General features: G+C 47.9%; 1 protein-coding gene across 1 annotated transcript in view; it reads left to right on the forward strand.

Moving 5' to 3' along the window:
* HSF5 (heat shock transcription factor 5) overlaps nt 1-25,123 on the forward strand; it is an 886,218-nt gene extending 861,095 nt beyond the window's left edge. The window contains exon 6 of the mRNA XM_069614838.1: nt 22,908-25,123. Coding sequence (XP_069470939.1) covers nt 22,908-22,978 — 71 coding nt within the window. The 3' untranslated portion in view covers nt 22,979-25,123. The remainder of the gene's footprint in view (nt 1-22,907) is intronic.
* Nucleotides 25,124-25,490: the final 367 nt, after the last annotated feature.

Below are 25,490 nucleotides of genomic sequence, written 5' to 3' on the forward strand. Positions count from 1 at the left end.
CTTGCACTCGTGGACGTTAGGGGTATTTCCTACCTGTAAACATCTCCTAGCTTCAGGGGATATTTATTTATTCATTTATTGAGCATTTCTAATGTGCACTGTACAACAGAAAGTGTTTCTAGGTGCCACAAGGCAAACAAGTGGGGGAGAAGAGGGGATATACAACAACAGTAACGGTCCTACTAAGCCTTGTAACATTCGGATCGTGCAAGTGCAGGAAGATGTGCTGGAGGTAGAGGGGTGGGGGGAAGAGGGAGGGCATAATGCACAAGGGCCAGGCAAGTGCTCAGGGGGAAGCCTGGACCGGGGGCCAGACAAGTGCTCAGGGAAGCCGTCAGGGAAGGGCCACCGACTAAGTGTGATAGAGGTCTGGGCTCAGGGGGTTGACGCCCATCCCACCAGGCTGGTCAGGGAAGAGATCAGGCAGGGCAGTGCTAGTTAGGGGGTGCTGGAGGAGGCTGGTGAGGGAGGGCCTGGTACACTGTGTGACTCATAAGTGCGCCAGGCTGCCAGTCAGCGACAGGAGGGGGTATTTAGAGTTTAGTTTAGTGTCATGATGCCTACCCCTGGGCATCCGGATTGAGTCCATCAGCCCCGGGAGCAGGCATCCAGATACTCATTAAAACCCCAAAAGCCCTGGCTTGGGGCTGTTTGGATTCAGTCTTGGCGCCTTAGGCGCCAGGCTCATCATAGAAATCAGCCCTGGCGCCATAGGCGCCAGGCTCATAGGCTTTACTTACCTTATGCAGACCATGCTGCAAATGAGTCCAAGCCAACGTGAGGCCTGGATGGGACTATTTTATTACAGGGACTATTTATTTTTTTTGTCAAAATCTTTTTTATTGAAACATCAATTCACATTGAAATCTTTAACAGTATAAACAGTGGCAAGGATATTTGGATGCGATGCAACGGTTCATCAAAATTCGCCAACCTAGAACTCAACGAATAACACTGAGACCAATTAATTTAACAGTGGGTTGACATTTCATTTTGATCATTATAGTTCATTTGTGGCATCACAGTTACTCTTGGGGATGTATTGCTGCAGTTGTATGTAGAGAAAGAAAGGAAGGAAAGGAGGAGAGAAGAGAAAAAAAAAAGAATTCAAAGTTCAAAGTTCATTTTTCACCTGCACCCCCCCAAGTCCGGGTGTTGCTCTTAGTGTCCGATATTCTCTTGCCGTTCTGGTGCCAGGTCAACCATGTCCCTTGTTTGTACTGAGTTTCTCAGGGCTGGAGCAGGCATTTGATCAGTCTTGGTTGGAAGAACATATGTTCCTTTTCTTCCACATGGTCTAGGAATGGGCCCCAGATTTGTCGGAATTTGTCCGTTCGATTCGATAATGTGGCTGTTAGTTTCTCCATTCCCAAGAGTTCCCAGACCTTGACCCACCATTGTGCAATGTAAGGGCCCTCAGGCTCTTTCCAGAAGCGCACGCGCGTAAGGCGGGCTGCCATCAGTAGTTGAGTGATGAGCTGCGCTCTAGGACCAGATTGCGGGTATGATCCGTCCCCGGGGGAATCTCCCAGGACCATCACTATTGGGTCCATGGGAAGGAGGGATCCGCAGATGTCTTTAATTTTGGAGCGGATCTCCAACCAGAAAGATTGAATAGTCGGACAGTGCCACCACATGTGACTTAAGTCCCCTTTTGCCCCGCACCCGTGCCAACAAGTGTCAGGGTAGTCTACATTCATAGCATGCAGTCTCTGCGCTGTGAAATACCATCTGTAGCATATTTTGAGTGCACATTCCCTCACTGTGGTGCATCTGGAGGACTTGTGTGCTCTGGCCCAGATTCTCTGCCATGACTCGGGAGAAATCTCCTTCCCCAGCTCTTTCCCCCAAGCTACCATGTACGGCAGTTCCTCCTCCTCTGGGACTATTTCTGTAAAACGGTAGCACGTAGCTACATTATGGGCGCGTTGGCCTTCTACCGCAGTTAGTTCTAGGCCTATGGGGGGTCTACTGGCTGCTTTTTTAACTAACGGGTTGGTGATCCAGTGCCTAAGTTGAATGTATTTAAACCTTTCAGATTCTCGGAGGTTAAATTTCTCTTTGCATTGAATGAATGTTAAGGTGATACCGTCGGCGTATGTCTCATGCAGCCTCAAAATTTTAGTTCCCGACCATTTATGGTAAGATCTAGGCTGAAGCCCCAGAGTAAAGACTGGGTTTTGTGTGATCGGAGTCATAGGGCCCAGACCCGGGGTCAGTCCTCTTACGGTGAGTTGTCTGTCCCAGCATCTGAGTGAGGCGCTCGTGGTTGAGAGAAGAGGAAGTAGTGAGGCTTGCGCTTCTCGCGGTAGAAAAGGGAGGTGAGAGAGGGGGGCCACGGCGAATGTCTGTTCTATTTCCTGCCATTTGGGGGGGGTCCTCTTGAACAGCCCAGCCCAGGATAGGGGCTATCTGAGAAGCACGATAGTATCTTACAGTAGATGGGAGCCCTAGTCCTCCAAGCTGCCTACTTCTGATAAGGATCTTGTGCTGGATTCTAGGTGTTTTACGCTGCCAGATGAATTGGCATATCACTTTCTGAAGGTCATGTAGGTCTCGCTCTGGGATATAAACTGGGAGCGCCTCAAATACGTAAAGGAGGCGGGGTAGTAGAGACATTTTAACAGCTGTCATTCGCCCCAGCCAAGAAATCTCCTGGGGACCCCATTTTAGTAGTGATTCCTTAGCTTCTTTAAATAGCGGGGGAATATTGGCCTTTGCCAGCCCAGAGTAGGTAGTAGTTAAGTGCACTCCCAGGTATGATATTTTGGAGGTTACCCAGCTAAGGGAGAATTTGTTCTGTAAGGCATTTAGCACCTCGGGGGTTTCGGACAGGTTCAACCCCTTTGATTTGGCTGCATTTATTGAGAAGCCTGAGGTCTGCCCAAATCTATCTAACAGGGCCATGAGCGGAGGGACCGAGGTCTGGGCCTCTCGCAGAAAGCAGAGCACATCGTCTGCGTATAAGGCAACTTTATAAATCTGATCTTTTAATTTGAACCCTTGGATTTCAGAGTGTAGGCGGATATGTTAGGCTAGCGGTTCCATTGCAAGCGCAAATACCAGCGGCGATAGGGGACAACCCTGCCTGGTCCCTCTGCCAAGAGGTATCCGTGGAGTCCAATGGGTGTTGACTCGAACCTGGGTGGTGGGGATCTGAAAGTTGGCCAGTATCAGCTTGGAGAAGTGCGGGCCAAACCCAAAGCCCTTCAGGACAGAGTGTAGGTAATTCCATGACATGTTGTGAAAGGCGCGGTGGGCATCTAATGACAGTAGGGAAAGTTGACCTGATATAGAGGGGGCCAGGGCTATCAGGTCAATTGCTCTTCTGATATTGTCATGAGCCGATCTACCCTGAATAAAACGCGTCTGGTCTTGGTCTATTAACTTAATTAATACTTCCCCCAGCCGACGCGCTATGATTTTACTGAAGATCTTACCGTCAGTGTTAAGCAAAGCTATGGGCCGATAGGAGGCTCAGTCTGCCGGGTCTTTTCCACGTTTTAGTATTAAGGTGGTAAATGATTCGGCCATAGATGAAATGACTGATCCCAATTCCCGCAGGGTATTAAATAAAGTAGTTAAATGCGGTGTGAGTTCTTTCACAAAGGTTTTATAGAATTTGTTTGTGAATCCATCTGGACCCGGGGCCTTCCCAATGGGGAGGGATTTGATGACAGCTTCTACTTCTTCCCCCGTTATTGGAGCTTCTAGGATATCCTTCAGGCATCGGGGTACATGTGGGAGCTCCGCTTTGTCTATGAACTCATTAATGAGGACCGGGTTCCCTACATGTGGGGTAGCGTGTTCCGTGAATTAGTCTTCTATAATGTGACGCTTGCCCTCCTCTTTGTATGTGCCTTTGCCTGTCCTGTCTCTCAAAAAGTCTATTCTATTTTGGTTGGTCTGCTTCTCAATTTTGGCCGCTAATAATCTGTTCGCTTTATTCCCTTTTGTGTAAAAGAATTGTTTGGTGCGCATCATTGCATAGGCCGCCCTCCCCACGTGATGCGCTTCCAACGCTTTCTTGGCCACCCTCAAGTCTCTTAATATGCGCCGAGTGGGTTTCCTCTTATGCAGCCCTTCGAGTCTGAGGACTTCCTCCTCTAATTGCTCACGCAACAATTTCCTGGCTCTCCCTCGTTGCCCAGCCTGATCCATTGGGTGGCCCCTGAGTACCGCCTTCCCTGCATCCCATATAGTCCCCAAACCCACATCTCCCGTGTCATTTTCGCTATAGTACAGCTCTATAGTTTCTTTGATGTGGGCCCGAATCGTTGGGTCATCTAAAAGAAAGTCATTTAGCCTCCAGGGGGGTTTCGTGGGAGGGGTGACCCGAGGGGGTGTGATAGATAATAGGACCGGGGAGTGATCTGCTAATGCCTCAGGAAGGATCTCAGCCTCTAGCACATTTGGGATCAATGAGTCGGCTATCATGAACATATCAAGTCTTGAGAACCCTCCATGTACTGGTGAGAAGAACGTATAGTTCCTTTCATCCTGGTGCAAATATCTCCACACCTCGATCAGGGAATGATCTCTCAGCAAAGAGGTGAGGGCCTTAAAGTTGTTTCCATCGTTTATCGTGGGGGGTAGTGTTTTGTCAGTCAAGGGATTGATTACAGCATTAAAATCCCCCCCTAGAATTACCTCCCCCTCAGCGTGGTCAAATAGATCTTTGGACAGCTTCGTGAAGAACTGACTTTGGTTAGAGTTCGGGGCATAGATTGAAGCTAGGGTGACCTTGCGGCTGTCTAGTGTGGCGTTAATCAGCAGAAACCTCTCCTCTTCATCACGAATCTGTCCATTCATTTTGAAAGAAATCCCTTTGCGCACCAGGATGGCAACCCCACGCTTCTTCAAACCACTCGATGCAAAAAATCTAATGAGATAATTTCTGTCATTCAGGCGGAATTCATCCGCTGGGCACAAGTGTGTCTCTTGAAGGAACAAGAAGGAGGCATCTAACGACTTCAGTCTATGGAGGAGTGCTTTTCGCTTCAAAGGGGAATTCAGACCCTGCACGTTAAGTGAGATAAATTTGTAGCTAGGGGTTGCCATGGCTCAGTCGCTCAGGTTTCATGGGTAATTTGAATCTCCCGGCCATCGCCGGGCAGGTGCGTTTCCTTAGGTGGGGCACAGTGGAACAACCAGGATGAGGGGTGTGGTGAACCAGAACATAATCTTTCTCTGATATCGTCAGAGGAAAACATAACATAAGAAACTCATTAAGAAACTTAAAAAAAGGTCTATAAGATCTATTGCGCTAGTTATTTTCATCAAGAACTGCAATGGTCGTAGTCCCCAAGGTAATTTAACCCGAGTAATACTTTTGTAGGGCGCCATCCAATCTGGCGCCCAAGTCGGATACTAGTAGAGAATTTCTAAACCCAAACTACGTTTAGACCCAAGGTTCAGCGGTAGTAGGTAGATAACGTACTTAAACTGGGGTTTTACATGGAGGAGTCGATCGCTATTTGCGGGTAGCAGTTTTATTGTAAGCCTCCGATGAGACCTTCAAGAAGGAGAGAAACGAGGGAAGAGTAACATTCCTGTGCATGGGAGAGAACTTCGTTGGGAGTTATGCTCCCCACTCTCTCAGCGGGATTCCCCCATCAGGTCGTGGCGGGGAACAGGTGGTGTCCTCGCTGGGTACATTCCTTCGGAAGATGAGGGTATAAAGTCAATCTCTCACCTTCAGCCTGTACAGATCTCTGCCCAACTCCTCCCCTCCAAGGACGCCGGTGAAGGGGCCCTGCCGGGGGTTTTTGATGTCTTCCTCGATTCTGATTCATCATTAGAGGCTGTTGCGTTCTCCGGTCTACGGCGGGAACTCCCCTTCCTAGGCTTTGGCGCCGGACGAGAGGTGGACTCGTCCCCCTCCGGGTGCCGTGGGTTGTGATCCAGCCCGTCGGGTGTCTCTTCCATCAGGCTTTTCGCTTCTTCCTCCGAGGATATTATGTGGTGTTGGTTGTTGAGTTCAAATATTAGCTTGCAGGGGAACCCCCAACGATACCGGATCCTCTGATCCCTCAACCAGGCTGTCACTCTGTGCAGGCGCCGTCTGCGGGCTAAGGCGTATGGGGCCAGGTCCTGAAATAGGTGTATCTCAGTGTTCTGAAATCGAATTGAGTCTGCGTTCCTGGCTGCCGCCATGATGTCTTCTTTCTGGCGGTAGAAATGCACCCGGGTAAGTACGTCTGGGGGCAAGTTCTTCTTCAGCTGGGCCGAGGAATATACACGGTGCGTACTGTCCAATTTTAGCTCTTCATTTGGTGGTAGCTCTAAGAGGGCTCTGAAGAATGTCTCGACATATTCCGCTAGGTCCCGCTCGGGGATCTTCCGGGGGACTCCACGCATGCGTATGTTGTTTCGTCTCGACCTGTTTTCCAGGTCAGCTTGCTTTGCCCAAATGTCCTCCAGGTGTTCCTCGATGATCTTCACTCTTCCCGTCAGGGCATCATTGTCATGGGATTGCACGGAGGTAACATTCTCTAGGTCATTGACTCTGGATTCCAGCCCCCCAAGGTGGGAAATAAGATACGCAAGCGAATGGGCCAAAGAGTCCTTGGAGGTTTTGATCTCCTTCTTGATTTCCTGGGTGATATCTTGCTGAAAGGACTTGAACATATTCTCCTTGGACACAGCCATATTGGTATTCAGCTCCGGGGTTAGAGCAGGGATAAAGGATGGGTCTCTTGGTTGAAGCGTTAAATAGGCTTGTACACTCCGTGTTTTCTGCCTAGTCCCAGATTTGGGCATCCCCAGGGTGCTGTAGATTGCGCTGATTGGCTTCGCGTGGAAACCCCAGGCTCCTGAGGAGAGGAGTGTGTAAGAGCACTCAGTCCGTACTTCGGTGTTGTTGTAAGCTTTTAAATGTTATGTCCCAGTGCAGTTATATTTCAAGCGGGCTATACCAGGGCGCTTGGACCCTCCCAGAGGGTTTCTTCTGAACAGTGGCCCTTTCGCCCGGCTCCACGGCTCCTATTAGATTAACTCCAGGACCCCCTGGTGTGTTTGTCCGTGACCCCTTTCCTTTCGGTACCTGATTAGCTTGGTGTCCGTGCTGTCTGTGCCTGTAGTCAAGCTGTAGGGGAGCAGAGTGGCCTCTCAGTGCTTCAAATCCGTCGGGCCGGTGGGGCAAGCAGAGTCTCTTTCCAAGGACCCTTTAGAGTCAATCTTCGTGGCCCAGGCACCGCGGGTGCAGCCCTGGCTTCAGAGCCGGAGGGCCAGTGCTGGAGTGGGCTGGGAAGAGCGGTTGCCTGCGGCGGAGGTCCCCAGAAGACCCGTCCACCCCGTGCTGCACAGCCCCAAGCAGCGCTCCCAGGGTGGGGGGCAGGGCGGCGAACGCCGTGATCTCGGTGGGACTCACGCCGCTCTTCGTCGGGACCCGGAGCCCAGTTTTCAGGGGGCCGACCGAGTCCGTGCTCCGACGCTGCTGGGGGGCTGGGGACCCGGCGAGGGAAGCCCGTCCACTCCGACACTTGAGCGAGGGCAGCCGGAGAGTGGGGTGCGCTGCAGCCTCCCCCAGGCGCTGCCGTCCTCCAGCCAGGGCGAGCCGTCCTGGGCGGGGCTCGCAGGGGGACTCAGGGTCGCCGCCGCAGGGATGGTCGGATGGTTGGGTTAGAGAGAGTGAGAGCTCTCCAAACGTATTCCCCCCAACGGGAGCTCCACCACCTCCGATGCCTCTCCGGTTTGCCCGCCTCGGACCTCGCTCTCTCACAGGGACCCCCGCCGGGCTCAGCGTCGCCCGTGTGTCCGCTCCACCTTCGGCGCCTTGGATCTATCGCTGCTGCAGCGGCCCTCCGTCAAGACCCCGACTCCGGCGCAGCTCGGGTGAGAGAGTCAGGATAGTCGAAAAAGGCGCGCTCCGCCATCTTAGGTTTCACAGTGGCAGGATCAACGGCTCTCAAAAGTGCATTAATCCTGAGTCTACCACCTCAAGAACTCAGCGGCAGTCCCTCAGCATATCTTCTCAGTTCGGTTTTCTCATGGGGCCGCAATTCTTCATTTAAGTGGGGTAAAACGGCTGACTTGGGCGCTTCAGACCGGAGCTCAGAGGAGGCACGCCCGCAAGGTGTGCCACCTGGCCACGACCCCCCTACAGGGACTATTTTTTACTCGGGTGTGGTACTGGGGAACTTCTTACCTGGGACTACTTTGCAGGCTATTTAAACCACGCCCGAACAGCAGCTCATGCTTCGTGTTATTCTGCATCCAGCAGCGTAACGCTCACCGTGTCTGCAAGTCAGCATCCAGTCTTCTGCCATGCCCGCCTCGAATCCGGAGCTCCTGGACAAAAGGAAAAGAAAGGAGAAGAGGTTAGATCACAGACATTATTTGATTCCTTACCTGATTCCGGACCCAGCACATCTCCGAGCCTGGAAAGGACATTATTTCAGCATGCGTCGCTTCGCCAGCAGCAGAGCCGCGTTATACTCACCAGTCCACCGCATCTTTCAACTCGGCGCTTCCTCCATCATTTTCTTCGTCGAAACCCAGCACCTGGGGGGAAAACAAAAGGAATAACAAGGTGAGCCGAGAAAACCGACAAAGACAATCTCTTTGCCACCATAGGCTTACCTGCTTTACCACCGGAGGTATTATCCTTTAATTTGCCGCATCTTTCTATGCCGCACCTATAAAGGGAGAGAAAACAGCAAGTTAAACTCATGCAACTTTTACCGACAGTGTTTGGTAATACAGACTCTTACCTGAACGCCATCAGCTGCCTCCAGGCAATATTCTTTTGGACCCAGCTGCAACCTAACGAGGGAATGGAACAAGAGTGAACATCGGACATATTGAACTCTTTGAACTTTATAGACACTGGAGTCAATATTCCTCCGGAACTCCTCCAGTACCTTCAAACCAGTGAAGTAACTGGTACCTATGCGCCCCTGCATGCCATGCAGGATGGAGAGCTCATCATTTAAAAACATAAGGTGAGGTTACCAAGAGGGGATATCGGAGGTGATTAGTGGGGAGAACAAGAACAGTTGGGGGGGCCATCACTAAAGTCCATGGATGGCTAAATCCCTTTCTCCAGTTGCAGGAGAATACTTCTACGAGTCCAGCAGACAAGATTAGGCGGGCCAGTCCAGACTGTCATCTCTTCACCACGCATCACGTTGGTGGAGACCGCAGCTGTCCGGGTCCGATCGACGCCCCTGTGGGAACCAGGTGATCGTAACATTTAGTTTAGTCGTATACTCAAATGTAGTGTTTGAGTACTCAAATTTTAGTGTTTAGTCTTGTACTCAAATTGCATTGCCAGGTCTAGGCCTTTCTCCCACTAGGCAAGACTCTCAAATCTAGCTATGTTTAGTCTTGGACTCAAATTGCATTGTCATGCATAGGCCTTTGTACCCACTATGTAGGACTCACAAATCTAGCTATGTTTAGCCTTGTACTCAAACTGCACTTTTAGGTGTAGGCTCTAGCTGTGCTTAGCCTTATACTCAAATTTCACTGTTAGGTGTAGGCCTATCTCCCACTATACAGGACTCTCGAATCTAGGTGTAGCCTCCGTCTCTGCTTTATATATGCAGATGCCTGCTACATTATGAAAGCTAGGCCCACTGGTATAGGCCTCTCTATTCTAGACCTGGACATATATTGCCCCAGCTGAGCAAACTTGCAGCATACGGTACGATGCACGATAGAATACGGCTAAGCACATCCGGCCTAGTGCACACATAGCCATCCAGACTGAAAACCTGACGTACCTTAACACCTCTGCCACTAGCATACAGCGACCATCTCCAGAAAGGAATTTGGTATAGCTGGCCTCACATAGACTGTCTCAACAATAGCAAACTATCTCTAACCCTCAACAGCACCCAACCATGTGTCTGACCTCTCTTGGGCTGCTTAAGTCAAGAGTTGCCAGCCACCCAAGTCCTAGAACTGCAACATGCACACACGCATCCCCTAAGCTAAAACCCCTAGAATTTTCCAATCACGTTGATTACGGTCACCAAGGGTGTTCAACCATGGTAAAAGCGCATTGAGGCCACACAAGTGGGAAAATAGGGCTCAATAAATAACCAAATACACTACAATACAATACAAGGGAGGGGGAAGGAGGTAGAAAAGAGCAGAGTCTTGAGAAGTTTCCATAACTTAAGGAGGTCCGGCTCAAGTCTGAGAGGGGCAGGGAGGTCATTCGAGAGGTAAGCACATGCCAAGAGAGAGATCTATCCCCCACTCTCTGCTTGGAAAACCATCTGATCTGCAGAGAGTTGGAGCTAGAGGACCGAAGGGCTCTAGCAGGGAGGTATTTAAGGAGAGAGAGTTGGATGTAGCAGAGTCCCAGGCCCTGTAAACGATGCAGAGGGTCTTGAATGTGATCCTTGTAGCCACTGAGAGCCAGTGGAGCATTTTAAGGGCTGGTGAGATGCAGTCCCTGGGCTTGAGGCCAAGGCTAAGTCTTGCAGTCCTATTCTGGATCAGTTGAAGTGGGCGAAGAGTGGAAAGAGGTAGATTGGGGAAGAGTCTATTGCAGTAGTCCACCCTAGGGAGCACCAGAGCTCGGGACACAGTGAGTTTCTGGGGGAATTTAAGGAAGAGGAGAATACCTCTGCGGAGTTGAAGCTGAAAGAGAGCCTTGTTGGCAAGGTCCATGGTGTGAGGGGTGTAGGAGCGAAAGGGGTCAAAGATGACACAAAGGTCTTATGGTACGTAGCTAGAAAGATGGAGGGGAGCAGGAAGCCCGGGACCCTGTTTCAATGAGAAGGATCTCACTGTTACTGGCATTAAGACAGAGATCATTAGCAGAGCAACATCCGTGAATAGCAGTCAGACAGTCAGGAATGAGAGAGGAGGAAGAGGATGTGGGGGTGAAGCTTGAAGGAGAGCTGAGTGTCATCAGCATAACACTGGAAAAGAGAAGGAGGAAATCAAGTGGGCCAAAGGGGCAAGGTAGATGTTGAAGAGCCACAGCAATAGGATAGAGCCCTGAGGGACGCTGCAGGTAGAGTGAGAGATGGAGGAGAGGAAGGGGCCCAATTGCACCTGGGAAGGTCTATTAGAAAGGAAGGAAGTTGGGGGCGCTGTTGTGCGCCATGTTAAATGGCCACCGAGGTGAGGAGCTGCGCTGATACTAGTATCCTTCCTGTGTTATCCTGCGGTTTGGAGCAATTTAAGGGGTTGTTTTAACCAGATTTTGACAACGGTACACACACAGAGCTGATAGCTGAAACTCCAAACGAAAACGCAGCAGGGAAACTGCAGTTCAGTACGTGGCTGTATTTCGCGCCAATCTGAGCTCAGCACAGCCCCAATGGGAGAGCTCAACGTCCCCCGAGGCCTTGCCGTACTGCCACCCGTAAGGAGATCAGTACCGCTGCAGCAGCAACAGTTAATCCGAGAAGAGAGGAGGGGCCCCGGTGAGACGCTCGTCAAGAGTGCGCTCGGTTCATCGGAGCTCCCCCCAACATCCACGGCGAGAGGTGCAGTGGAGGAAGACCACCCGTACAGTATGAAAACCTGAGCCCTACGGGCACGGCTCTGCGTCCCGCCTCAGCCCCGACTGCCAGGCAACACGCATTGAATTAAACTGCCGGGACCGGAGGGGGACTGCGGGAAGGGCACAGCTGTTACGCTCAGCTGGTATCCACGGGGACGCCACCCAGCCCTGGTTGGATGCTTTGCACTCTCGAACCCTCTCCCGGTCCCTTGGTAAGGCCTCTGGTTAAAGATGGGTCTGCAATATAGGAGAGCTGGATTCAATACCAGATTGTCTTTATGTTTTCCCACCTCCCTTGGCATCAACTCCTTCCTCCTCCTTGGGCCTTCTCCTCACCTTAATATTGTAAAAGGTGGATTCTCCGTGCTGCTCCTCATGGCAGGGGTGCATAGATGAGGGGGACGAACAGCGACCAAGTTACTTCACTGGTGCAAGCCCCCCTGAGGGAATCCAGGCCTGCTGCGACTCCGTAGGTTTGCTGCTTTACAGTCTTTATATGCAATTCTTATGTCCCTCTTAGTTCGAATAATGTCTTGCTGCTTTCCTTTTAGGTATGGAATGGTATTTTGGTGTTGTCATGCAGTTGGAAGATGAGCATGGGTCGGTAGGCGAAAGCGCAGTGTGTGCGATGCTGTCCGGTGAGTAATGCGCACTGCGCGGCGCTGTTTTGCCTTTTATATTGCTAACCTGTGTCTTTTCTCTCCTTGCAGGTTGTGATGTTCCTCGCCGAGTGCCGTAATGTTCCAGCAATGATACTGACCAGGAGATGACTACCCAGGTAAGAATTGTGTGGCTTTCTTAATTCGGGAGGAAACGTGAGTAAACGCTTACTAATGCTGTCTTTCTTTCTCCTCTTTCCGGGATATGATATTCCAGAATGCATGCGGTGCCGGTTGATGGAGTTTGTACCTTCAGGTGAGTGGAACTGAAGTCAGCGATGGATTGAAGACAGGATACTGTTCCAGGTAAGTTTCGTAGTGTTGTTTCTCTCTTTGCAGGTCCTTGGTTTCAGGTAAACTGGCATCAAAGAACTGGACACAGTGAGTGTTACGCTGCCCACAGCAGAATAACGCAAAGCATGTTCTGCTGTTTGGGTGTGGTTTAAATAGTCTCAGGTAAAATAGTCCAGGTAAAATAGTCCCAGGCCTGCCACACCCAAAGTAGTCCAGGTAAAGTAGTCCCAGTCCTGCCAGACCCAAAAGACTAGACCTGCATAGCTCAGTTCCTTGTAACTGAGCTATGTGTGTGCCTCCATGTTGGCTGAACCCCCCCAAGTTAAATAATTCCAAGTAAATAGTCCCATTCTAATGTTGGTCTTCATGATGGTTATGAGCCTGGCGCCTAAGGTGCCAGGACTGACTCCAAGAGAGTCTTGGATGCAGTTTTAAGGCCTTTGACCTGGCCCTAACTGAAAGGCTGATTTGCCAGTGAGGGACAGGGGCAAGGGTCATGACAACAGTGTAGCAGGCGGGGCGCTGGCTGTGGTGAGAGGAGGCGAGGCTGCGGTTACGGAGGCCCTGCGGGGGACATACAGCCAGCCTGCCGTGGGCGGGCGGCTCTGCATGAGCAGACACCTTCACACAGCCCTCAGAAAACTTGCATCAGCTACAGACTGAGGAGCGGGGGAGGCAGCTGGGAGGGCTGCTGTTGCCTGGCTCCCCATCACGACAATAGATCCGGAGAGAGGCGGCATAATAATACATACGTAGGAGGAAGGGCCACAGCCGGATAGCAGCGAACATTACAAAGTAAGTGCGATTTGTGCTCCCGATCTCCTGACCCCGCATGCGGAGCTGCCCACAGGGGTGAGGTGCCGGGGGTGACCCCTTCCCACTAAAAGCAGGTTGACTGTGCTTGACTTTGGGAGGAGCTGCGCTCCGGCCCCCGCCACAATCAACAGGGCGCCCAAGATAGTACTGGGGGTTTGCTGACGGGCAGACCAAGAACATCCTGCTGTAACTACTATGCCCTCCCTGGGGCCTGCTGGCCAAGAGTTACTGGGCTGCTAAAGGCCCAACAAAGAGGTCTATTCTACGCCACCATAAAGCAGAGAGGCTACTGCATACCTGCCTCCGGCTGACTTCCATGAGTGCAAGGCATACGTGAACTGAGTCGCTAACGGGGAATTGACTGCACTGGCCAGTGGCACATTGGTAAAGAGCAATACTGAGTGGGCCCGCCATCTTGCGTCCAAATACTAAGCCAGACCAGCAAATTGACGGCATGACACGAGGGGCTAAAGGGCACAAAAAAGATCCCATGGATGCTTTCACAAGCACAAATACAGAAGAGTCGGAGGCCGGTCCCCCCCACACACCCCTGCCACCCGATCAACCACAAGCGGGAGGCTATTTGGATCTGTACATGGTTGCACTGCAGGCTGGTTTTGTGGCGGTCAATAGCAGTCTAGATGACATTGGTATCAACATCTCCTCTATTAGAGCAGAGAGTCAACAATAGAGTAACTGAGGTGGAGACAAGAGTAAGCACGCTAGAGGACACCTCAGTGGCACACGGCAAAGACATCGAGATCATCAAGAAAAGCCTTAAAGCAGTCCAATCTAAGTGCGAGGACCTAGAATCCAGGTCACGTCGTAATAATACATGCGTGGTGGGTCTGTCGGAGAAATCCCTAAATACTATGTTGGAGGTCTTTTTGGAAACGACAATCCACACTATGTTGCATGAGGTGCATTTTTCTCAACAGTTCCTTGTCGAACGCGCACACAGATCCCTTGCTCCCCCTCCTAAGCCTCCCGCCCCACCACACACAGTCATAGCTCGTCTTCTCAATTACCGAGATAGAGACCTGATCCTTCGCTTATCCCATGAGAAAGGCACCCTGACCTATGACTCTGCCCGAATCCACATTTATCCGGACTTCTCTACTGGGGTACAGGCAGCCCAGCCAGACGTACCTTTGACCGTGCCAAGAAGGCACTCAGAGCGACGTCAATCCCATACGCCATGCTGTTCCCGGGGAGGCTCTGCTTGCAGCATGCCGGAAAGTCCCATTTCTTTGAGTCTCCCGAGGAGGCCATGGCATATATAGAAAGCAACATACCGGCACCATCGGACCAGGGGAGCTCCACATCCCGAACGGATACATGACTGTAAGCCACAAGTCAATGAAGCCATCATAGTTGGAAGTTCATCCAAACCCAAGTAATCAGTACAGAGGCTCCATGTGTGCGGCCCGACACACACTGCAAACAGTTTTGGTCACACAATGGCACCCACAGTTGCAGTGTTGATGCATTAGTAATGGGTATACACCGTCTTGTTGGGGTGATGGTGAGGGTGGGGGGAATGAGGGAAGAGAGGCCTTGCGCCTAACAAAAATAAAGTGGGGGATTTGGTGGGTTGGATGTTTATTTGAGAAAATTGATGGTAACAAATGCAGAGATATATATGTTCAGGTACATATACAGCTCAATGTAGGTCTAGCTGGAATATATGGCACAACACAGGTTGATACAGGGGATTAGACTTCTGACATGGAACATCAGGGGGCTAGCGAATCCCATCAAAGCAGGGAAACTCTTGGCATACACCAAAAGACACTGGATTGATATCCTTCACCTACAAGAGACACACGCTACAAAGAAAGTAACTGAGTCGTTTGCCCGGGACTGGGGACCGGTACGCATAGGCACTGATTATTCATCACAAGCTAGGAGAGTATTAACCGTTGTCCATCAGCTTATTGGCTTCCAACTCACCAAATCCTTGATTGATGTAGAAAGCAGATACGGTATGGTGTGGGGAGTAATTAAGAACATAGAGATGGCTCTGATCAATTCTTATGGTCCTAATATAGACACCCCGGAATTTTACCTACAGATAATCTTGCAGGTCTCTCCATTGGGGGATGCAAAGATAATTTGGGGTGGGGAACTGAATACAATCTTAGACTAGTTGAAAGATAGGACCTCACAAGGGCACAGAATCCAAACCAAGGCGGCACTAACCTTTCTCCAAATCATATCCCCACATCCCCTAGCAGACGTTTGGAGGGAAGCACACCCCTTGCATGAGGAATTCAGATTCCATTCACAAGTACATAACTCCAGTTTGTGCATAGATTACTGGCTCTGCTCACTGGAGTTTATTCCTCAGTTGAGAGAGTGCGTCATACTGCCAAACACAATGTCAGATCACTCCCCAGTCCTAATGGAAATTTCCACAATGTACCAGAATACACAACACTGGCGTATGCCACTGGCACTGTTGAAAGACGATTCGATAGTTGAACCATTACGGCTAGACATAATAGCATTTTTTGATCGCAATTCTGGCTCAGTAGACTCGACCTTGGTGTGGGAAACATTTAAAGTTTGGCTTAGAGGGCACCTAGTATCAAAGACCTTACAGCTGGCAAGGCACCTGGGCCCGACAGGCTCCCAGCAGACCTATACAAAATCTTTATCGCCAAACTAGCCCCCAAATTGTTGGTAGTATGGGAATAAGCCCAGAGCACAGATAGGCTCCCTGGCTCGACAAAGGAGGCCATTATAAGGGTACTGCTCAAGCTGCATAAGCCTCCACACAATCCCTCATCATATTGCCCCCTTTCGGTAATGAATGTTGATACCAATATATTTGTGAAGGCGATCGCCAATTGGCTACTCCCGCATATGAACAAACTCATCCACCCGGATCAATCAGGCTTTATTCCCTCACGATCTACAGCCCTGAATCTCTGCAGATTCTTAGCTATAACTTCCCAATTGGACCCAAAAGTTAGCGCGGTGGCGATCACGCTCGATGCTGAGAAAGCATTTGACTCAGTGTCCTGGAATTACATGTACGCCATAATACGCAAGATGGGGTACGGGCCTGGTTTCCTGAAATGTATACAGGTGCTATACAACGGTCCAAAAGCCAGAGTTAGGACGAACAAAACCCTTTCACCCGCATTCTCAATGCACAGAGGGACGAGACAGGGATGCCCATTATCCCCCCTGATTTTCGCACTCATTATAGAAGGTATGGCTGCAAATCTGAGACATAAATATTCATGGCGGGCATTCGCATTAGGGGTCCCCCCCAATTCATATCTCTTGACGCCGACGATACTATGCTGTATCTGCGTAACCCCGAGATTAATCTTTCCCCGGTAATGCAGGAGATTGGCAAATTCGCTAAATTCTCTGGATACAAAATTAATCGATCCAAAACGTAAATGATCACACTATCACCAGGAACAATTGGATCAGCAGTCACAACACAATTCAACTGGTCCCCAAACACAGCTCGCTACCTTGGTATCATCCTAGCCACAGACAAGAATACCCTATATGCTAATAACTATGAACCCTATATATCGTCACTTGAGAGTAAGCTGAGTGTGTGGGACAAGCTTCCAATCTCTATGTATGGCCGAGTGGCCCTGCTGAAAATGGTTGTGGTTCCCAAATTGATATACTTATTCAGCAACATTCCAATCTGGCCGGGCCCACCAGTTCTTTGATAGAATACAAAAGCTTGCATCCAACTTTGTGTGGGGTGGGAGCATAGTGAGACTTAGCTGGTCCAAGCTATGAAAACTGTTTGATACCGGCGGCTTAGCAGCCCTGCACTTCCAATGATACTATCTGGCCACACAGGCACACTTTGTGAAGTACTGGTCACACAGTTCAGAATCTATGATTTTTGCAAGGGCAAGGAGAGACGTGGGGGAGGTGGATCCCGTTGCTTGCACGACTCGAGCCTGGGTGGCTTTCTTTCGCAGAGTTGGGTGTGTGGAACCATACTGGCCGCATATCCCGCTTTGGCACTTCCCTGGCATGATACTGACGTTTGACACTGCATTGCAGAAAGGTTGGGACCCACACAGGGAAGTTACCATGGGGGACTAATTCCCAAATGGTCGGTTTGTCCAGTTGGAGGATGTTCGGGTTAAGGTGGGGGGAGGCCTAACAATGCAATACCACTGCCTGAGGGTGACAACAAGTGGCCATCGTTCCCCTCGGCCCCAACCCCTCATCCGTTCTGATCAATACCTTGTCACAAACGGGGTTCAAAGGTAGCATCTCCTCGCTATATAAAGCGGTGCAAAGAAACATCCAATCCATCCAAAACCAATATGAGGTGCAAATGGGAAAAAGACCTGAACATAACTATAGACGATGCCAAATGGGCAAAATACTGGCACTTCACCAAGGATATATCTCTCTGCGCCAATTTCAGGCTAATACAATTCAAGGTGCTGAACCATCTACACATCACACCTGTTAACAAATTCGACCTTCCCAAGCAAACTCTCTGTCCCAAATGCAATTCCCAGCAAGCAGACTCACTGCATATGTATTGGTCATGCCCCCCGATCAGGCAATTTTGGGAGGAGGTGTCCGTAACACTCAGCGACATTTTTGATATACCAATCCCGGCCACACCCTTGAAGTACCTTTTAGGAGACATCGGAAAAATCCCAATTAAAGTGCGCAGGCTCTTCTCGGTGGCAGGTGCATTTGCCAAACAGAATATTCTAACTCATTGGAAAGCAAAGCAGGCCCCATCCATTCAGTCATGGCTCAGAGACTTAATTTCAACACAAGAATGTAAGAAGTGTATGTAAGAGGGGTGGCAGCTGTATGTAGGCCAAAGGACATTTGGGCACCATTACGCTGATATCTCAGGGGCGCACAGGAAGATGCCGAGAGTGATGCCTCAACATCCGGACCCAGCTGAGCTGTAGTAATGGCCCAAGAGAGTTGTGTTATTTGTAAATTGCTATTATATACACAAATTGTAATGTACCATGCTTATGATGTACTGTAACCGTCAACAGAAAAATAAAGGTTTACAAAAAAAAGTTAGAAAGGAAGGAGGTCAACCAATCCAATGCAAGGTTTGTGATACCCAGATGCCCTTTCCCATCTTGCGAAGACCCACTTGTTCATCCCAAGTGTGAAGTCAGCGTTACCCCTGAGCGGAGAGAGCGGGCCAAGACACGGAGAGGCCCCTAGTAGTCGAAGCGCCCTGTCCCATTGCTTCGGTGTGCATGATGACGCATCCTCTGGCTACCTTACCTATAAATGGGAGTAGCTGAAGAGGGAGAGGGAGACCCGCCAGTTCGGTTGTCTTCCACTTTAGGGATCTCATGTCTGTTGGCCAGACTAGCAGTTGGGTCTCCATGAAGTATCGTTTAACCGATGGGACTGCCAACTTCCCGTGGACGGGGGTCTCATTGTGGCCCTCCTCAGTATTCTAGGACATTTACACGGTTGTATGTGATATAATTGCTGGAAATAACATCGAGGGTGACTCGATTTTTTTTAAAGGCACTAAACACTCTTCCAAGCATATTTTAGAACTGGTGCCATTATGTAAACTAACTCCAGTCCTAGAGTATTTGCGGAAAGTGTTGGTTAGTGTCTTAAAATAAATATCGGGTCACCCTTGATGTTATTTCCAGTGGTTATATCACTGGATCACCGTTAACTGCCCATATGAACCAGGTAATCAGTCTATGGAGTTCCTTCCGGTCTTTAGATTGAATTTCTATGGGTAGCGCCTGAAACACATTGGGAGGAAAGTCATTTTCACTACCTGTATCCTCCGGAACTAGGAAATGTCTTGCTGGCCACAGCGTGATAATTGCTCTTTAGCTTCTCTCAGTAGGTCGGGTACACAGGTGTTATTTTAACTCCTTGGTAGACTATCTTATCTTCTGCCCATTTAAAGGGAGAGATCTGACTGAGTGATTCCAAGTACCCCTGGGTTTCGGTGACATTCATGCCCACCGATTTATCTTGATTAATACGAAACCCAGAGGCCTCTCCAAATTCATCCAGGGTGTCAAGTAACACAGGCAGAAAAATGACTGTATCTGCAAGAAAGTAAAGCACGGTGTCGGCATACACTGCCACATTAAGTGTCATGCCACTGCACGTGACCCCTCGGATCCCCGGGTCATCATGAATCTGCTGTGCCAAGGGTTCCATGGCCAGGGTGAAAATAAGAGGTGAGAGTGGGAAAACCTGCCTTGTTCCCCTTTCCAGCTGGATCATTTGAGACCTTTGATCATTAACTTTAATTTGGGTTTTTGGGAAAGTATGCATGGCCATGATGAATTGTCATATGTTCGGGTCAAAGTTATAACTTTTTAGTACTGCCTCCAAGTACTCCCATTCCATACTATGGAACACTTTATGGGCATCTAAGGATAATATTAAAAAGCGTTTTGATATTTCCCTCTTGGCCGCAATAAGGTTGACCACTCTTCTGATGTTATCATTTGACCCGCGCTCCAGTATAAAGGCTGTCTAGTCATGGTCAATCAGGGAGTGAGTCACTGCCTGCCTAAGGTCCATAGTTTTGCACAGTTTATCAGCCTCTGGACGATTTCTAACAAACTCCACCTGATCGGTGTTAACCAGGTCAGGCAAAGCGGAGTCCAGTCTATTGGCGAACAACTGGGTACAAATCTTGGCGCCAACATTAAGCAAACAAATAGGCCTTTAGGGGGCAGAATTCCCTGGATGTTCCCCTCTTTGAGTTAACCGAGACCAAATACTCGAGAAACAACGGGGAGTGTTCTGATCTATTATAACTACACTGAAAACCTTCTGCCAAAATGTGTGGTAAACTTTTAAAGAATGCCACTCAGAAACCATCTGGTCCAATAATCAATCGAACAGTACGGTCATCCATCAATCTGCTTTTGCAACCACCTGGCTAACATTGTATCCACCTTATTTCCTAAACATGAGAGGTAGCCTTTTATAAATACCCCCTCTCTGTAACTGCTTTAATTCTCCCTTAACATGCTCGATCCTCTCCCTCAGCTCCTCCTGTTCGCTTACAGATCCTGCTTGAGCCAAAAGATGTTTTCGAGTTTTGTTCAGTTCCTTTTCCTTAGCTGGGGTTTCCCCTTTTATGCCAGGAGCCTTTGTTGATCATGATCCCCTGTAACACGACTTAAGCTGCAACCCACACTATCCCCCTAGGGGTCTCATTATCCTCATTCTTTACAAATAACTCCTCCCTCAAATGCTCTGTAAAATGCATGTCTCGCAACAGCAGGTCATTACATGGTTCCCGGTACCACATTTCTGGCCCAGCAGATCTAGCTTCAATTGGACCATCTCATGATCAGCCCATGCCATTAGCAGGATCTGAGCAGACTTTATCTTCTCTCACAAGTTCATGGGCCTCATTACAAGTTTTGTGGTAGCCTTGCCGTTACAACTGGCAGGCTGCCGCCAATTTTCAGTTTTTTCTGGCACCCGCAAATGGGCAATTACTGGGTCATTACGGCCCCGCTGGACCCGGTAATTGCTCATCTGCGGGCACTGGAAACAATGCTCGCCATTCTCATTTGAGCCCTATAGGGCTCAATGTGAATGGGGAGGCCGGATGCACCGGCATCATTCAGAATGGTGTTGGTGCATCCGACATGCTCTGCTCGCGGGTGCTGGTACACCCTGCAGGCTAGTCTTGGAGGGCGGGAAGGCACCCGCCAGCAGAACTCATAGTTTGCCGGTCTGGTAACAATGGTACCGGCAAGCTTTCCGGTATTGTTGTTACCGGACCGGCAAATTTATAATGAGGGCCCATCTCTACAAATATATAATCTATGCAGGAATATTTATTATGCGGTGAAGAGTAAAATGTGAACGCCCCCCTCCATCAGAAGCTTGTTTCTCAAAGAATCCGATAGCCCCTCAGTCTCCAATATCTCCTGAAACCTGAGAGCGCTACCGACCCCCAAATCCTTAGGGAGGACCCTGATGTTTGCTTATCCATGAAGGGATCTACCTCGTGATTAACGTCTCCTTGTGCGGCAATACATAGGACCAGTGCTCCCAATTGAACTTCCCAATACCAACAACCTTCCATCCATCAGTCTCTTCACCTTAACTACTTCCAATGTTAGACTCTTAATAAATATCATTCCTAGGCAAGCTTTCTTACGATGCCCAATATAAGGATCCAATGCCCACCCCCTGTGTAGTCCTTTCCTCTCCTCTCTGATAATGGGATTATTGAACAAAAAGAATATCCACTCTCCTATTTTTAAATTCACACACATACAAGAAGGGTAACTTTATACACCCACCTCGAATACCAATAGATGTGTGTGTTGGGTACAAGAGTAAATTAGACTCAGAAGATGAGCAGTTGCTGGAAACACGTGTCAGGCTGACTCATAATTGAACTTAATTTCTGCAATCAAGCATTAAACAAGAGCTTGGACATATGCACAGTGTGAATGTATCATTGTTTACATTTGTTACTTTATTTTCAAAACTACTTTACCTATTTCAAGTTTTTCCTGCTACAAATCACCTCTTATGAAATAAAGATATTGCAGCAGAAACTCTATAGATCTGTTTGTGCCAGCAAGCATACATAATCAACACTCAATGCTCCATTATCTAAAGGTGGTTTGGTTTTACCGGATCTTGCCCAATATCAATATGCAGCTCAAATAAGCACAGCACAGCTCTAGACTAGTCTATTCCCGGAAATACAAAATTGCAGATAGACCTGGAGCAATCAGTGTTGGTTTTAACTGGAAAGCCTCTGCCCTGTGAGCTCAGTTGGTACTTTGAAGTGAATTGGGATGCTCCTTTCTATTGTGAGTTGACGTGATTTTTGATCTTCTGAAATGAGCTGAGATATTACTGCAATTCCGGAACAGGTTAGAATCGTTTGGGCTGTTGTGGGCTGTTTATGGTAGCTTTTACCCTTGCAGCCCAGCCTACTATTGCAAATATCTTGGACAAAGCATGGTTTGTTAGGTAAAAACGGGCAGCTAAGATTGTCTTCGCTGTTGTCGACTAGCACCTGTGAAGTCAGTATGAATTGGAGTTGCTGCTCTGGGCCAATTTGTGATGGATCCATTGTTTTATGATTGGAGGAGCCCTTTTGTCAAAGGTCTCGTTGGAAGATTGAAATGAGCCACGATTATGATGTCAGAGTTCTGTTTTGATCTCCCTTGGTGAGCTAAATTGGGATGAACACTGCCTCTTGTCATTCGATTGAGAGTGATATTGCCCATTAAATTGTCATTAGCTCTGTTCTTGATTACTTTTAAAATATGTGTTCCCTTTTTTCAGCTAAGTTGGAATGTGTCTGTTCTCAAAGGCTGAGATTGGTTTATTTATTGATTGATTCATGTTTCTAGCTACTTACAGAACATTTTGCGTCCATGCTCATACAACTTAGTATTTGCCTGCTGTTATAAAGACCATCTGTATTAGTTTTGCATTCGTAGGCTGAGTTGGGATTTTTTTCATTTTGTGGGACACATTTTGGCAGGTATTGTTTGGTTACATTGAGCTGAGCGCATCTTGTCATCTGGGGTCTAGTCTATAATTGGATGAGGTTTTGGTTGCTTGTGTGCAATGGTCTTATCTTCTACGTGATATATATACACATTTCTACATTGCCTGTGAGATTTAATGTGCCATTTATTTCTACCCAGATCTCCATCTACTCGTGGATGTAGCATGCAAACAGGAGCATTTTCCAAAGGAAGAGGAGCTAGGAGAGTGAAATGTAAGAAAGAATATTGAAGCTGGATGGTTCCACCTTGTCTACTGGAAATGGACGAAATCAGACAGTTCTCATATGCAGACCACACTTACACTTGTGATTTACATTTCATATGTTTTCTAACTATAGCATTTTATTTATTTTTTAAAATTCAATAAGTCATTGTTTTAAGTCATCTGTTTAGTTGAGTGTGCTTCTTGTCGGTCTTGGGAAACATTCAGTGGCTCTGGGGTGTCTGGTGAAAATATCACTCAGATTTACCTGTTTTTATAGCACACCTAATTGATAGATCCCTCAAAACCTGCAGACGTACATTGTTTGTCTTACTGCAGGTTTTATTTTGGCCAACTGATTTTTTCCTTCTGGAGCCCCTGATTGTGAAGTATGCACAAGTCCCATGCAGAAGATTGCGAGTCTACTGTAAATGCCTGTACGGGTAGGAGTTTCTCTGCATTGCTGTATACCTTTGGACTAAATGATGATACCTCAGTATCATTGTGCCTTGATTGCCTTTAAGGCTGACCATGATTACCAAACTCTGTGGCCACTGAATGTTGTTGCTACGTTTACAAGCTTTAACTTACTTTCATTCTTTTCATTTGGGTAATACAGTGTAATTCCTAAGAAAGACTACTTTTGTTGGAACCATTTTTTCCAATGTATTATAAATGATACATTTTTAGCTGGTTCAGTAGAATTGTATATTTATCAGTAAGAGTGCTAATGTTTTTATGTGCGATTTATTTATGTGAAATGTACTGCATGTCTGCCAAAAAGGAAACAGCATTTTATTGGATGAGCTGAATTACTCCTTAGTGTCTTTCCATGCTCAGATGGAGATCAAGAAGGGCTTCTCTAGCACATCTGCATTATCAAAAAACTCCAATGAAGTATGAAGTAACAAGCAAGCAGGGTGGCTTGACCGATAGAGCTGGGGATAATTCGGACCTGCAGATACATGTTCTTCAAAATGCCCAGAAGAAGTCTTTCACCTGCAGTGTTCTTGTCATTCTATAGAGCGAGGCAGATGTCCTAAGTGTAAGATATGTCCCTAATTGTAGAACCCGCATCGTCTGTATAGTCTGGGACTTACTATTTATAAGATTAATGAGCTTCAGTAATGCCTAGAGCATGTTTTGAAACTGCAGAGTTCATGTTCTTAATTGGTTTCTCCGACATGTCATAATCCTGCAGTTCAATTGCTCTTTAATAGTCTCAGGGGATGCCTATAATTAGCAGGACTCCCGTTCAACACTGGTCTGATATGTAGCCTTAAAGTGGGCTCATGTTTTATCTCAGGTATTTTCAACATACAAAGTTTATGTTCTTCAGTGAGGCATGTGAGACTATCTTAAATACTGGGCATTGCTTCTTTAGTGAGGCATAGGAAATGTCCTTAATTTGAATAACACAAGTTATTCTATAGAGTCTGTGAGACACTTTGGATTTGCAAAAAGCTGAACTTTTTTTACCAATGTCTTAAAGATATCGTGCCTCTAATATTTCAACTCATTGTTCTTTGCTAGATCCTGGAAGAAATGTGTATCATTTGTGATGTAAATCTGAGACCGGTATTTGTCCCTGATTTTAGGCATTATTTTCTTTAGTTAGTGCCTGGGACTGTCATGGTAACAGTGTGATAGCTTTCATACCTGTAAATACCACAGCACTGGCATAACAGTCCTGGTTTTATATGTCACGTAATTGACCTGAAAGCTCGACGGACTTAAGGCATCTTTCAAGCTAATGCCAGGCTATGAAACAACAACTTTCCATTATCAATGATATATGTTCCCTTAATATTGAAGCAAGATCTTAAAAGAAACTGTTTTTGGCAATATATATATACTGATGGATGTGCGTCTGGAACTCTTTCTCGGAACAAAGATCAGTACAAATCCCATTTCTCACCACTGCCGTCTTCAAGAGTCAGGAAGGAGCAATGAATGGATTTTGGCTTTGATCGACGAGAGTATACTGCACCTTTTCACATCCTCAGGATGTCTCTGCGCTCATGGACATGGGGATGCTCGAAGCAAACATAGTAAACCCTGCCCAGACTGCAGTTTTCATGATTACTGAACAGATTGGACACACAAGCCTACCTGGGGCAATATTCTAGTTTTTACTCTTCTAATTGTCACAAAGCACATCTACTTGTGTAACAATAAATTGTGAGTGTTACAATCAGATTTCTTTTCTAGTACGTGACAATCAAGGCCATATTTTATTGTATGTGTTTACCTCAGCTCTTAAATCCATTTGTCTGCTTTGTGTGCTCTTTAATTTTACTTGACTAGCCTGTGTGAGTGGGTCACTTTTACATTTGTGTTTCATCTTTTGTGTCTCCTACGTCGTTGCTGTGTTCTAAGGATTTCAAGAAAGGTGTGCAGTGAAAAGGTAATGTGTTGTTGATAGAGCTTCACATGCAGCATATCGCTCACTTGTCAGAAGGATGTTTATTAGCAGGGATCTACACATGCCTTTGTACTCTGCCAATGCCAATTTCCCT

This window comes from Ambystoma mexicanum, chromosome 9, assembly GCF_040938575.1.
Source record: "Ambystoma mexicanum isolate Mex_15411 chromosome 9, UKY_AmexF1_1, whole genome shotgun sequence".
NCBI classification, from domain to species: Eukaryota; Metazoa; Chordata; class Amphibia; order Caudata; family Ambystomatidae; genus Ambystoma; species Ambystoma mexicanum.